Source organism: Ambystoma mexicanum, chromosome 9 (assembly GCF_040938575.1).
Source record: "Ambystoma mexicanum isolate Mex_15411 chromosome 9, UKY_AmexF1_1, whole genome shotgun sequence".
NCBI classification, from domain to species: domain Eukaryota; kingdom Metazoa; phylum Chordata; class Amphibia; order Caudata; family Ambystomatidae; genus Ambystoma; species Ambystoma mexicanum.
In genome coordinates, this window is record NC_090931.1 from 1042853679 (window position 1) to 1042870334 (window position 16656).

The 16656-nt window shown below is 41.2% G+C and overlaps 1 protein-coding gene across 4 annotated transcripts in view; it reads left to right on the forward strand.

The window, feature by feature from the left end:
• Window positions 1–16656, forward strand: part of KCNH7 (potassium voltage-gated channel subfamily H member 7) — a 2172707-nt gene that overhangs the window by 786702 nt on the left and 1369349 nt on the right. For all 4 annotated transcript variants that reach the window (XM_069616318.1, XM_069616315.1, XM_069616317.1 and 1 more), the window contains exon 3: window positions 15024–15179. In XM_069616318.1, the coding sequence (XP_069472419.1) occupies window positions 15024–15179 (156 nt within the window). The remainder of the gene's footprint in view (window positions 1–15023; window positions 15180–16656) is intronic.

Genomic DNA, 16656 nt, shown 5'->3' on the forward strand with positions numbered 1-16656 from the left:
ATTTTAGGTTATATTTATGTGGCAACCATTGATGCAGGGAATGCTTTCTCTCCCTAATCAAAAGCGTCACACCAATATTCCTTTTAGTTCCATCTAGCGATGTCTGTGATTCATATAGAACCAGGTAGGTCCCTCACCCCTGTGCCGCAGATGAGCACAGAACTAGGCCGGTGCACAGAAAGAATATATATTTATTACAGAATAGAAACATGTATATTTTTACAATTTCACAGATCGTGCCTCCTCACTCCGTGGCCTAAATGCTTTTCTTTCCTAATCATTTCTTTTACACAAATTGAAAACACTAGTTGGTTCAGGATAACGCCGATCATAACCTCTTTAACCCCACAATGTGTACAGTCAAAACACTGTGCCTGAAGTTCACTTTAATGGCATGTATCACCTTGAAACATAACAAGATCGTATGCTTGACACTTTACTTGATATGAACTTTACTCTAAATGAAATGCAACCCTTTTCTGTTTGCAAAGAAATGTCACACATGCAACTTTTTGTATTTTTGTTATCTCTCTGCACACTATGCAATGTAAGCAGTGCTGGAGCACAACAGAATATTAAAAGCAAAACACTGTTTAGATGTATTTAGAAACCTGCTTCGTTCACCACAATGCAATGCCCAATCTCTCTTCTATCAGGAGTCCCTTTCTCACTCACTTTAGAGCATGTGTTTTTCAAATCAGAGACTTCATTTTATTTATATTTTGAGAAAACACTTTCCTGCCCCAGCCCAGAACCCCCTATATGGAGTTTACATTCAGCACCCCTCTGCTTTAAGGTAGAGTCTGCAAAATAGTGAACAGTTGATAATTATGTTTTTTATGCACCCCCTTTTTAAAATTTGGGGGTTGGAAATCAGAAAAGGAGTACCCACTTATTTTACAGACTAGATTTTTATTCACACTGGAAGCAATGTTGTTAAGTTCAAATTTCAACAAAATCACCCAATGTTAATCGGTTATGTCAGAATTCATTAAATTATTGTTTAGTAAAAATACTAAGGATCTACTTTGTGTGCCCACCAAATCAATAATGGGAAGAGTATTCTATCAAGCAGATTACCCCAGACTTGGTTGGGTTGTAGACATTTACTTAAATTAATTTCTCTTAGTTTGAGCTCAGCAAAGAGAACATCAAGGCTCTGGTCATCTTTCAGGTACAAGACAGGGACCCTCAGAATGCAACATCAGTCATGGATATTCTTTAGGCTGACTCCCTCTATTTTGTCTCTCCTTGGTTATAGATCCAAGCCTCTTTTAGTCCTTCTCAGGCCTCTCCCAGCAATTCTGGTCAGCAGTTCCAACGCAGATGAAATCAAGCAGTCCCTCCCTGACTCCCATTGTGTGACACCTTATAAACCCATAGTCACCCCCCAATTATTAATATTAAGATGTGCCAGCTTATTGCCTCTTATTTGGAATTGGACCACGCTTCTCCATCCACTCAACCCAGGCCTGGCCCCTTTTCTTTTCATTGGTCCCTTCATTTAGCAAGCCCACTTTCGGGAAGGGATCAGTGAACCTTTCAGTTTTGCAATTGAAAAACGACAACATGGCAAATATTGTTACTCTATAGTTAATCTTAACAATATACATATATGTGGGTTCTTCTCATCATGACAGACTTATTGAAATATGTCCCGTTGCTGCACAATGTTGCAGATTTGAGTGAGGGTTTTTCATGATTTATTCAAAGATTATACCAGTTATCAACCCAACATGTCAATAGCAGATATCTAATTTAATAAGCTATCCTCTCCCTGAATCTCTGCTTCGTGGCAGTTTTCTGGGGAGCTAGAAACACATTTTAGGTTGTAACTCCTGTTCCCAAGGTCATATTTTTAAGAGAGTTGAATCAACAGGTAGGCCGTTTTAATAAGTCTTACAGTGATATTTGTCCCATTATTATGCAATGAATGTTTCCTGAGAAAATTAACAAAGTATTATCATCCATCTAAACGTATGGCAATCTCCAAGCATATATGCATATTGTGACTTCAATTGCACCTTGGGTTTCATTTCCCTAGTGAATATGAGATCTGGAAATCTGTGGCTTATCTTTGCGAGCAGGCCTCCACCCACCATATACACCTTATTTGTCACTGCTGTGGCTCCAAAAGATGTTTTAGATAGATAGAAGATGGGGCAAGGTCATTGTGTGAGTGTTCTGAACAGAATCTGATGCCATTTCTCCTAAACAAAAACTGATGCTATTTCCCCTGAACAGAAACTGATGCAATTCTCCTGAACAGAAACTGATACCATTTTGTCCAAACAAAAACTGATGCTATTTCTCCTGAACAGAAATTGATGCTATTTTGTCTGACCAGAAACTGGTGATTTTACATATCAGAATGTATTTTACACAGGAGGCATTTTAATCCTTGATGTCAAATCAAATGCCGACTTCTTCTGTGCCATGCCATTCATGTTAATTTTTAAATGATAGTTTATATTAAACTAGTACAGACACTGGAGTTTCACCGGTGAACAGCTCCTTTCAATCACAGATGCAAATGTCTTTATGTCTCCAGGCTGATCTCGTTTTGTGAAAGGAGCCTTTCATTTTCCATACTGTAGTGAAAGATAAGCCTCTGATTTTAGTTATTTGTCATTCACGCATATGGCACACTTAATTTTAGTCTTTCTTCTCAGTTTCTTTGAAAATAGTTCTAACAAGCCTTCCCCATTTCTTTGATATATATCTTTAATTTTACTCCTGCAGTGTTGTTTTAATTTCCTTATTCGTGGCTTCAAGCTCCAGAATGCACACATTTTCCACAGTTGTTTTGTTGTATCAAATGAAACAGCGTTTTCCTGTTTTACAGTAAAAAAATTAATTGCTGTCCTTTTAGTCTGCCAGTCAAAATTGTGCTTTCACATTTCCAAGACAGTATATGTGCATATTTAGGCCCAACATAGCCAATTGCGGTTTCTTTTTCATCTGGGGCAGCCTTTGAACCCCACACCACATTCCATTATATATCCTGCCTGTTATATCCCCCTTGCGGCGTCACCAACAGATTGCTCAGGACGACTAATAAGAGTAATTGAGTAGTGCATTATAATTGGTGTAAAATACCCTATGCCCCTTTTGAAATCCTCCAATGCGTAGGAAGATTAAATCATAGATACAGAATGCTTGAACCCATATGAATTGGATATGAAATGAAGATTGCCCCTAACTGTTGCAAGTTAACATTTAAATATAGATGTGAACCTGCCACTTCTCTTTGCATTAAGAAGGTCTGTTTATAGGGAACAAGTAAGATACTTAATTCTAGTTACTCTTAAGTCTATAGGCTTACATCGGAGGAACGCATTGGTTCCCACCACCCAGGCTACATATGTGGAACTGCCTGGGTTGGAACACCAGCGCACTAACATTCCCTCACTCTTACATCAACATGCTCACCTTCCGACATTCTCTCTGACCCCCGTTGTTCTAGACTAGCTTACACCCATCCATCCAGAAAAGGACTTCACAGCAATACCTTTATCAGACTAACACATATTGTCGGCTGAATGCTTTTACAATTTGCCTAGCACAGTGTGAGAATGGCAAATGCATTTGACATTTTGTGAGAATGCCCGTGCAAGTTACAACTGCATTGGTTTTTGATCACATTTACATTTCTCTCCTCTAGAGAGAATGTTTGGCATTGCTCTAGAGGACAAGGATGTAAGTTATAGGTGCATTATACACACCTTCGTGTGCACCTTATGCCATTTCACAAAGCTGTTTCCAGATGTGTTCGTACCAGTAGAATTTACACAAGTCAGGAGAAAAAAAAAATATTCAGCGCAAAGCATTATTCTTAAAAGTGGATTTCCATCCACAGATTGTTTGGCACTTTAATATTCCAGTCACCTGCGGAATTAGCAAGCAGTTGCATGTCAAGGGTAGGGCTTCTGCATTTCTGATGCATCTCCATTATTCAATGAGATCCGTATGTCTGCTCTACCAAGTTTCCCCTGTCACAGGCCAGACCATGGGTGCAACCAAAATGACATTTCGGATGGGCGGCTAACGCTTCAATTGTTGGGAGAGGTGCTAAATTCAGAGAAAGTGAGGGAGGGGAAAGTTTATTTGTGCAGGGGTATATAACTTCTTCTCACATTCTAATGAGACTATTCTAGTGTTGCTTCAATGTTACAAGCAGTAAGTCTGAACGCAACCACTTAACGAATGTTGTGAGAATGAGCAGTCGTCTGTCCCATCTCTACCCTTCAAATTACTCCACTGGCATGCACGTTTTAACCCCACATAACTGTTTAAATTGCATAAAAATGCATGCATATGAATTTAGGTGCTAGCAATGAAATGCTTTATGTTAGTAATTGCTGGGCCTTTGTTTACAGTGTTCTGTCCGGCCACCGCCATGTAGGTCAGCCAGGTCGCATCAACATAGTCCAAAATTTCGGGGTCGAGGCTGAAGCCTAGTCAGCTCAACGGGTCTGCGCCACTGGACCAGCATCTGCGAACAAGTGCAATGTAGACAAGGGTTTGAATAGAACCCTACTTGAATGTTCCCATCCCTGCAAGGAACTCTCATGAAGAATTCACTTTTACATCTTTTCTTTTTTTTATGTGCACCCCTGATATTTGGTGGAAGTGTAAAATAATGCATTTTCTGTGACTGGCCCTGTGCACGCTGGACCCTCCTGGATGCAGGCAACCAATGCATAGGCACGTTTCAGAATCCTGCACAGCACTTAGATTTGCATAAAGGGATTGGCTGTGTGTACCATGTACCCACTTCCTATCTCTCTGCCTGCAAGCAATTCCCCCCTTCATGAATGATGCAAATGCATGCAGTGGGCTGTGGGTGCAGAATCCAAGAGCAGTATCCCGTTACCATCTGCAGTATGTACTAGGCACGTGCAGTGTACATTTCTGGTTTAACAGTCATTTAAGCATACCGACATTGTTATTTTCAGTGCACACTCACAGTGTGAATTGGACCAAATGAGTCTCCAGATATCATAAAACTGCAATGCCCCTCCAATACTGATTTATTTTGCTCCCCAAGCTCCAAGAGCAAGTCAACTTTAAAACCAAAATGTGTGTGGCTCAAAACTGCAACAAGGACTGGCCTCGATATATATATATTCAGCAAAAAAAAGTTGTTAAAGGGATGTTATGGTTAAGTTGCTCTACTAAAAACCTATGAAATTCAGTGAAAAAAACTTTGTTAAAGGGACGTTATGGTTATAAGTAAAACAAAAAAAAACGGAAATTTGCCAGCTATGGTAAGCTAAGCAACCATAACTCATGCTACCACCATGTACTGCGAACACTAACACCCAGGACATCAAAGATGACATCACAAATATTAAATCTTTGCAGTGCTGCCCTGTCACGACCATTGCACTTTTCTCTAGGAGGAAGTGGTGGCTCTGAAAAGAGCCTTTTTGTTGTGATTTTTGTGTTTAGAAGACAATGGTCAACACTTACTGCAAAATGGATTGCTGTAAATTCAAAATAGGTCGCAGAAAAATCGGATTGCTGGCATAAGTAAGATGTACTCCATCTCTGCGAAAAATGTGTGTACTACGAAACATAATGTTTTCATTGTGAAAAGAACACATAATACATCTCTCAAAAAGGCACAGACAGCCTTGTTAACATTGCGCCTTGCTTTCTCCAATTGTGGACCAAATGAAGAAGAAGGCAGCCACATTTGTCTCTGTGCAATACGGGAAAACATTACTCTGGAGTTTGGATACATGTCCATGACTTTCCCAATTCCTTCTTTCATTGCAAATTACAAAGAGATTCCAAAAACATGTCCTAAACTGTTCCCTCCACAATGAATAATAATAATAATAATGTCTGGATGACACTGTGTCACCAAAGTAGCACAAGAGGTACCAAATCCAACCACTTAATTCCACGCACTCCATGCCAGTGCACTTCCACATGAGGGAATCCAAGATGTACATCCACTCCGCAGCGATCTGCATGCACCTCAACCAATTTATCCATGAATCTCCCAAAATGCAGACAATCTTCTTTCTGAAACACACAGCCATAGCTATCTCCTGTCATCTCCTGAAAAAGACTTTCTGAAAAACTCTCTGCTCGCACATCACACCCAGTAAACCCTATTAACCAATCCCTTGCTGTGCTATGTCTCATTTGCATTCCTCTCAACTTCAGAAATCCAGTATGTAATACGCGCTGTCCATGGACAACCGTGGTGTCCGTGGACAAATCGTAAAATCTGAGCATAGGGAATTCAAATTTAAATAGTGTGCTGCATTTACCCTTTGAGGTTGGCTCTGAAAAGAGCCTTTTTTTGGGTTTTTTTGCAGATGATTCAGAAACACCTTTTATATTGTCTTTTTATTTCTTATTTTCCTACAAAGATCTTCACATTAGCTTCTCCAAAGCAACCCTTAAGTTCCAAAACAGCATGACATTTCCCACAAAAGATAAAGCCATCTTCTTTAAATTAATCAACATTACCAGAGTCAATGTTGTCATTGTTGCAAAAGAACATGCCAGCTCTAAGCATAAAAGCAAACATGCCTCGGTTGATTAAACACCTAGCAATATTTTGCTGAGGACAAAAAAACAGAACTTATTGTCCCATATTGCCCTAGGTACCAAACCAGAAAAAATTACCTTGGCATTTGAAAGTAGTTTCATTACTGCCTGAACCAAGTTTTCTAGATCTTTTAACAGAGTAGGGGAACTGACATACCCCAAATGCAAAGCACCACAGTGCAGGACAACCACATGTAGACTGTTAACCCTAGCCATATCTTGGCAAACATCTACCATTGCCTTCAAAACCAGACACAGTGCCCCTCGCCACCTACACTCCTTTTACATCAACATTCTTTCCCATATTCCTACATTTTGCATACTGCTCCAAACCATTCACAAACATATCTCCTGTCATGACCTTTGCACAAAACCCCCTCTGGCAAACCCATTGGCCAGGTGGAGTCAGGACTCAGGCCTCTAGAGCCTGGCATCCTCTTGAAAAGCCCTCATGGGGCCAGGCTCATACACCATGAACAACAATGTGCTTGGGAACTACTTTATTGTATTGTCAGTCAACATGGAGGCATCCACATAGCTTGGTTCCTAAGAACCAAGCTGTGCGGTGTAGTGTTTTGGGTGTGGCAGGCCTGGAACTACTTTCCCTGGTACTACTTTACCTGGGCTATATAAACCACACCCTCACTGCCGAACGTGCTTCATGTTACTTTGCAGCTTGCAACGTGACGCTCACCGTGTCCAGCTATTCCCTCGAACCTCGGAGAAGCAGAACCTGCAAGGAGACAAATGGAACATCATTAGCAGCAGCATCTTACCTGCAGTCTTCATCTTTAAACACTCGCAGCTACTGAGAACAGCTTCCTCGAATCTGCACGCCTCCCGGACAGAACGACCTGAAAGAGGAAGATAGAGGCAAGAGACATTTACAAATTACGAGCTGCTCAAAAGGCTTACCTGGCTGGTCACCTCTCGGCTGGCACCACTCCGGACATTCCACTCGCGCTGAAGAACACCGCAACCTACAAGGAAGGAAAACACAGGTTAGCAAAGGCAAGACTTTGCAGCGCTGCACATAGCGCTTACTTACTGCATCATAGCGCTCTTAATGCGCCATCATTTACCAGCGGGGCTCAACCAAGCCAGTTCGCCGCGCTGAAGCTCTGCATACCTAAGGGGGGAAAAAGAGACATTTTAAACAAAGAAAGGCATGCAGGATAGCAACAAAACTAAAGAACAGCAATAAGACCTACCTGAACAATATCAAACGGGCCGGTGTCAGTGAAGTAACTGGACCTCACTAGCCCATGAAAGACAACGCGCCCCTGCAAAGAAGGCAGGATGGAGAGCACACCTTATTCTGCCACAAGGCAGAACCTTCCCCACAGACCACATCAGGGCAAAGCTGAGAAGCATACCAGCGAGTAACCCAGCTCGGTGGCATCCCTGTGGATACCAGGTGAGTGTAACATCTCCAAGCACCACCACCCTGACTTTATCTATCTCTGCCATCTTCACTACACACAGCCTCTCTCAACACGAAGCAGAACCTGAAAAACTGATTGGCTAATTCTCAAAATGCACTCCCATTTCAGGCACGGAAGCCCCGGATGTGCCATGTCCTGTCTGTGAACAGCCACGCTATCCGTGGAACTCATAAGTAACACTGGGGCAGTCCTCCTACCCTTTCCACTTCACTTTCTGCACCATTCCATCATTGGATACTTTTAAGCAGTCACACAACCATCCACATGCAACACCTCTACATCATCACAATTCAGCACTTTAGATGTACTGCTGATCACTCCGAGTACAATTGCACTGTGACTGCAAAGCACCTACAGCAACTACTAGTAAACTCTCCAAAATGTGTACTTGCAGATTCATGCACATCCACATGCATGAACACAAAGTACAGGTATGAATATTTTTTGCACAGTGCATCATACATGCCAACATTCTGACCCACCTGGGAGGGACAATTCCCCCAAAAAATCGGGAGACAACATTTGTGTCATAAGAATGCATTGGGCAAAGATGTATTTTCAGTGGGAGAATATGAAAAATAATATTTCGGGAGGATTGGCATGTATGGTACATGTACATCTCTTGTATAAATGCATGTAAACAGAGTAACTGCCACTGTGTAACCTGTAAAACAAGCTTACTGTCATTTCTCCCATCTGCTATGATCAAGTGTCACTTGCAAAGTTCTCTGCTCTCCAAATTTTCATTCACCTATATTATTAACTGCAATCTGCAAACTGTTATTTTCTTCATTCATTGTATCATTTCTGTAACCATTGCCACGTATTTAACCACATTTGAACCATGATAGCATTTAATGCATTATAGTGCATAGGATGTACATACAATTTCCTTTCTATACATTCTGCATATTTCACATACATTCTATCATTTCAACTTCCTTCACAAATTACTATATTAGTAATCAGACACAACACACTATCTGACAAAGTGCCATTTCATGTTAAAAGATGGGAGAAATAACAGTATAATTATGGAAAAAAGGCTTTCTAGTGTGTTATAAAATTCAATGCAACCAGTATGAGTATGTGTTTCTTTATTTATGCACACAGATAGCCAATATCATTTGAAAGGCTCCCAGCTGAAACACCACCACTGCCTCTACAACTGTTCTTCCAATCTAGACAGCTCTCTCATTCCAGCTGTTTGCCCATTCTGTGATAGATTTCACAACAGCATTCAACTATGCACAGGTGCAGTCATATCTATCGCATCATCTACAACTATGTACAGTGTTGTAAAGCAAGACATACAACATCTCCCCCCTTCCCTTCAGTCTGCAACACAAGCACCAGGTCCTTCCTTGCAACCCTTACTTTATTTCAGACTCTCCCATCTCCAAGCATCACAGAATCACCCCGCACTTTAGTAATCACCTGCTGAGTAATAAAATGCTGACCCCATCAAATCCTTCTGATTTATTTCCCACACCTTCACAAATACATAGATTGCATACTTTCCCATACAGTTCCTGCTATTTACCCTGTAAAAATAGCAAACAAAGCATACGATTATTTCTTCTATCTCCTAACATCCAATAACCTCGCCTTACGAAGCCAAGTGTGCTCTGTGCGCTTACTATTGTACTCATTTATAAAGCACATTCAACTATCAGATTCTAAATAAAATATACAGACTGCATATAAGCAAAGAAAAGAGCATGTACATGGTATGCACAGTTATCAGAAAGCACTACTCTTGCAAAAACAAAGAAATCCATGTCTACATTAAAAGGGTCTGAAGTACGAACGAGAACTGAGAAGAAACCTACTCCTTCCATCCAAAAAAGTAAGTGCTTCCCCTCACCAATCCACACATCATCTCACTATGCTATAAACACTATTACACTACTACCAATCAGTACTCACATTTTTTAAAACAAATCCCCTAAGCAGCCCACATACCACAATCAAATGTTTGGTAGCATTGTAGAGTTATGCTGTGGTGGTTGTGGCCAGGGCCTAGAGTCTTGGGTGCATGGTCTACGGCCTATGGCCATGCACCCAAGACTCTAGGCCCTGGCCACAACCACTGCAGTATAACACACCCATAGAAACAAACACCTAGTATACGACCACAACCCAAAAACATAATACATCCACCTCAAAACTGTGCACTTCAATTAACATTCTAAAAATGAATTACAACCAATGTACAAACTCTTCAATACATACCCTCTTCACCCAATGCTCTTCTAACGACCCAAAACCAACATCATACTAAACTAAAACAGCCAGTAGTGCGCCCAGTGTCTAGTATGTCCGCGGACAATCGCGGTGACCACGGACACCGCAAACAAATCACAGCCTTCTTCCACCTAAACAAATACAGCATTTGACCCATCTCTTACTCCCCGACAAACACACTCCCCAAAATCTGATTTATGCTCACTTCCAGCGCATGTCCGCCCATCCAATATGGTGGGTGCATCGAAACAATTTGATGCACCTCATGCCTCATCCCAGCTAGAGATGTCCGCGGACATGACGCAAGCTGGTTATCCAATCGTTGTCCTGTCCGCGGAGCGAACAGGGAAGTGTGTCCGCAGAGCGGACATAGATATCACTAATTTTTTTAGACCTACTTTTTGGTCGTTTAAAAAAAAATACTGGATGAATTATCACAAAATTTACAAAAGCACGCTTTCGGGACCAAGTCGCTGTTCCTACCGCGAATTCGGTGAAAATCCGTCCAGCGGTTTGGGCTGTAGGCGCGACAGAAATGTTTTCTCCATTCAGTCTATGGTAAAAAAATACATTTTGGGACCTCCCCTATAACTTTGCCCCCCACTTGACCAAACCTCACCAAACTTTGCAAATAAATTCAGAGTGGGTCATGTACTTTTATTTTGCAAGGTGTTCTGAGGATTCGTCCAGGGGGAGCGAAGTTATACGCTGCCCAAAAAGTGCTCTTCCTATGAGATGAGCAACTTAACCATAACTACATGGCCGCTACCGCAGGCCATGTAATACACCGTTTGAGTGTTGCGCTCATAGAATTAATACAGTCTGAGTCCCGCTTTTGAATGTGTGTGCCTCATGGGCATATGGTAACTTTTGTCGAGCTGTACATGTTTTCAAAGGTAAATATCCTGTTTTCAGTCTAACAATGAAGGTGCTGCCTTTGTTTGATATGCGTTTGTCCAATCACGTGACAAAGCACATTCATATATGTATTTGCATGTATTTGAAATAATAGGGAGTGCCTTGTTTCTGTTCAGCATAAGTAGGGCACACCTGCTAAACATATTGTCCTGTCACTTTACACATTCTAGTCCTTTATCAAAACTGAACAAACACATTGGCATTCATCCAAAATCTGAGTTTTTCCTTTCATCCAAGGCCGCTTAACCCTAACAAACAGGGGCGGACTGGAATGGGTGGCAAAGAGGCAATTCCCCCACAGGATGGCTGGCCTTTTGCCCTATGGGCCAGAGCTCACAAATGTACAATACATTATTGAAAAAGACGAAATCCTTCGGAATCTAGCCTTCCGCAATGGAACTGAGAAATGCAAAGCCTGCTCAGATTCTGTGTAAATGGGGAGAGGCTTTCATCTTTATTTCAGGAATGTTGTAGATGTGACTGGGTGGCCCCCACACATAAGCAGGCTTTACGGTGAGTGAGAGAGAGAGGTCTCGGGAGCAGTGGCATGTTCATAGCTCAAGTGGCAATGAATGCATTTAAATAACTAGTTCTATGACCCTTGATGGTACTTTTGGCACCATTGGCCAGTGATCTGTTACAATCCACAGCAGTTTATCACAACACCTTCTTGACAAGGAAGGGTCCATATCTTATTAGAGTTTATCCTTGGTTTGATTCTGTCTGAATGCTTCCCCGATGTTCTGGTGAGTTTCTTGATCACCAATGAGTTCATACAAAAAGAGTTTAATAGCACACTGAATAGCACCCATGGGCGTTACTTATATAGTGGTTTGTTTTAGAAATGGCTGCTTGACAGTTTGTGGTTCCTTTTTTTGTACACAGTTGAACAATTCACATAGAAAGATGTTCTATCCAGTTATTCATTATTAGAAGACTACAAACTAAGGGGGTCATTCAGAGATGGACAGATGTTTTAATACAGCGGAAGAAAGTAGCCAGCACTGCCTTTGGTGGTAATGTAAAAATTTGTTTAAACCTTATTTTCAGCATCAATGTGAAGGGAGAATTGGATTATGTACAGTAGTGACTTATAACACTACTGTTGATATTCTTTATACACATAAGGGTAAATTCAGACACGTTTATGCATTATATGGGCACGGTGTTGAGAAGATGCTTGAAGAGATGCCCACATTTTAACCCCCTCAACATGGCAATTTGTAAAAAAAACTTTTTCACTCTATTGAAGAGAAGCACTTATGATTCTGTTCTTTATAGTAAAATTACAAATGTTTGTAGTTGGTGCAAGGTGGAGGTAAAAAATAGGTGGATTTTCTGCAAAAAGTTCTCTTAAAATACACCACCGGTATTCCCATGGAATACCACAAATGGTATTTGATAAAACCCTGAATTGGGTAGACAGTAAAATCACGACATTTGCCAAAAACCGGACAATGTTACTTTTACCACCCGACTCTTATTGACACCTTAAGTCTGTGATCATTTTCCATTGCCTTGTCCAGAACACTCTGCAATTGTGTGACCAACAAAAGACACACATGCATATTCAGATATATAGATACAAAGTCACATGAACACAGATGCATCCTTCCATCTATACTGTACAGTTTCACAAATACACTCAAACACAATCAAAGAAAGTGTAAGTGCAGACCTGATAGCATCAAATACCAGTAAGGCCTCTTGTCATGTCAGGCAGAGTCTGACTGACAAATGAAGATGGTCTATTGTCTAACTGCAAGCCAGGACAACACAAGGTGGTGAGGGGTGAGGAATGGGCTTGGTGTGATGGGCAATTAAAGAGCGTGAGTGGCAAGGAATTGGTGACTGAGCAATGTTGGCAAGGGAAGCAGGTGCGTGCAAGGGAAGGGGACAGAGTTAATACCTAAAGGATGGCGCAGAAGGGAAATAGAGGTCTGAAACTTAATTGGTAGAAATAGTGGGGCATTTTGAATGCGATGCAAGGGAAGGACACTGGAGGATGATGGGTAAATAAAATAGGGTAAATGAGATGGGGTACACATGTGGAATGGTAGATCAGCAGGTTGACTGTTACTGAGATCTATGTCTGACCTGCATGCCACTGCATCTGATTGTGGGGCAGACTTGACCCCCTTCACTTTTTCTGACTAGGTGATGCATACTTGCTTTAGGAACATATGTTTCAAATACTATTTCTATTATAATAGTATGTTTTTGTTATAATTATAATCCTAATCGGCTTCTCGGATGTGTTTGCCTCAGGATATAGAAAGCTAATAAGCTTAGATACATTGATGCTTTGAGAAACAGATTAATTGAACAGTACACTCACTTAAACCTTTGAATACAAACTTGGTAAAAAACATTTTCTTTGTTTCTAATTTTGAAGACAGAATATGAGAAGATTAAGTATGTCCTGCTTTTTGAATAGGAAGCTGTGGAACCAGGCCCCACCTTCCACACTTCATACAATATGTGATCCTGTACAAATCACTTTTCATCACTTTGTATTATTTTTCTTAATTATCTGTATAGTCAGCCTCACACATATGTATTTATACTCTATATTGTTGTACTATAAATAATTATAATTTTAACAATTTATGTTTAGCATACTGGTGAGGAGGCAGGATGACAAATTAGGGTCTTATGTTGTGGAGGGTGGGTACAGGGGGTGTAGGTATGGGTTTTGTGTTGTGGGCTGGACAGACAGGAAGCCAGGTATGAGTCTTCTGTCATGCCAGAGCAAACCCGGACCCTGTGGTTCAGCAATGGCTCTGCTCTACCAATGAATTCTCTAACTTTGCCACCACTTTACATTGTTCTAAAACTAAAGGTGGGTTGGGATGGGAGGAGATGTAGCCTGCTGTCATATTGCAATGCATTAACAACTGCTCTCAAATCCCAGCTTTCCCGTTTCACCAGGTCTACTATCCTGGTGAAATAATGTTACTATGTTTGGTAAGTTGGAGACTTTCCAGGGGCTCAGGTCTCTAGGAAACCACAATCATAACTGAAAAAATATATTGCATAAACTTAAAATAATGTCTACTATATATACTTGAGACTGTGTGGAAGGGGGAGAAGTTGGTATTGAGTTTACTTGTTTTGAATGTTGGGGTCGCTGCACTGTGGACTTGGGCCATTGCACTATGGGCCATAAATGTAAACTTGCCCTCAAGCCAAATATAGCTAGTCCTCTCCTGCTAACAGAAAACCACAGGTATCGTTACATAAGATATGGGAACTCTGTAAGAGAACTGCTGTGCTCTGAAGTGCTTTTACTGACTACCATTAAATTGACCACTAATATAACCTGATGGTAAACAGCTTAAATGCAGGAAATACCTGACATGAAACACTAGATAACACATTATATTATTATTAATATGGCCAAGGATTGCTTATCAAAGGAGGGCAGCCGGATGCACAGAGAGCACTGTTAATGACAGGTTGGGCGAACATTATGAATCATACGTCATGCACTCATAACTGGAAAATAAATAGCGCCACATGTGTTATTGGTGATACCCTCCCCAGCCAGTCGTTAAATGCATGCTGGGACTGGTATTTCCATACTTACAATGGCAAAATCAGAACTGCAAGTCCCAACATTCAATGTGCTGGTTGATGAAAAATGTAGGCATTATTTTTGTATCACTCATAACATGATGCCGGTTATCTGCTATGCAGAGTGTTCCCCCTATGGGAAAAACATTGAACTGTTAACATCTTTAGCCTTTGCTTACATCCTGTTGCAAATCATGTGTTTGTTATAGCGCTTTATACAATTGTTGTTGCTTCAATTCGATTTACATTTCATGTTTTTTTATTCAGGGTCCACCTTCATTTGCAACACCCACATAATCCCGGTGAAAAATCAAGAGGGCGTGGCAATGATGTTTATTATGAATTTTGACTCCATAACAGAAAACGAAACCGTTGATTCCCCCGAGAATTTGACCCTGGAAGTGACTGCCAAGTCTGAAACCCGTAAGTTTGGACTGCACTTTGTTGATTCTTTATTTACAGTTGGGGCTGAACATATAAGCAGCCATGAAAGGGTAGGTTGTGCGTATCACAAGGGAAAATGGGAGGTGATTAGCCAGGTTTTGATTAAACCCCCTTCTTATTGGTCCCTGTTTTACTGTTACTGTAAGTTGCCGATACCTACGCCATTTTTCCTCTCATATCGCGTGGCCTGCCTTGTTTATGATGCTCTATGCATTAAGGGTGGATGACAAAATAATGATTTTCGTCACTGGGTTTCCAAACAGGATACGGAAGCTTTCATTAGACATTCCTTGAAATATATCTTTGATATGTATAAAATACTCTGCCAAGCTCTCTAAAAATGTTGGACGAAAAGCTGAGAATGCCAAAATCTGATGGACATACCCGGTGAAACAAGAAATGTAGTAAACATCAATGTTTTGTTGTTAATGAATTTGCTCAGAAAGGTGGTCAGGCCCATGGCCGAACCAAAAACAAAACATTCTGGTGTGGGCCGGTTTTTGTGGTCAAATTGGTCCACTTTCTGGCCAATTTGGACCAGTTTGATGAGTTAATTCACTCTACAGCTAGTAGTTTTGACCAGTGTTGCTGAATAAATATTCTTTAAAATGCACAATTTGCATCACGCTTTATCAAAAAACTCCCCCCTGGTTACTATTCAAACAGTGGGCCTCATTATGACTCTGGCGGTAGCTGTGTCGGTAAATACCAGAAAAAAGAAAATCCTCATTCCCATCCAGTCCCACTGGACTCAATGGGAATGGGGAGGACGGATGCACCTGCACTGTGTGCAACAGTGCCGGTGCATCCATCAAAGTCTGCGAGCAGGCGCCGTTCCGCCCACCAAGTTACACCTCCCTGGTTGAAAGTCTCCCGCTCGCAGAACTTGTAGTTTGCCGGTCCCGAAACAATGGTACCTGCAAGCTTACCGGTACCGTTGTTTCCATACCGCCAAACTCGTAATGAGGCCCAGTGTCACCGAAGGAATGAATAGCCATTTGCAACTGTGGGCCACTTTTTCATTGGTGCCTGAGACAATTTTATTTGACGAGTCCGACCTGGTGGTGTTTATACATGTCTAGGTTTTTTCATGCCATGAAATAGTCTGCTGACAATTTTGTATTGTCTAACACATTGGATATGTTGATGTTAAAAGGGGTCGCCAGATGCAACACTGACAGCAAACGTCAATGAAGAAAACACAAACGCTCCATGCGTGTGCTCTTTTCAAACGTTTATATAAAAGTCACAATTGCGGCACGGTGTGGGGTTGAACCAGATATTGGTCTGCTTTCCTAGTGCAGTGCCTGGAGGTTCAGACGTGATTGAATTCTCCAGCAATTAGGTTTGTTATTTATCCTTTTTAGACAACAATTGAAGACTTTCTTTAGAAGGTGAGAGACCTGCCCAAGTAATAAGTGTGGGTGACCAGACGAATCAGTTTTGCTAAAACTCA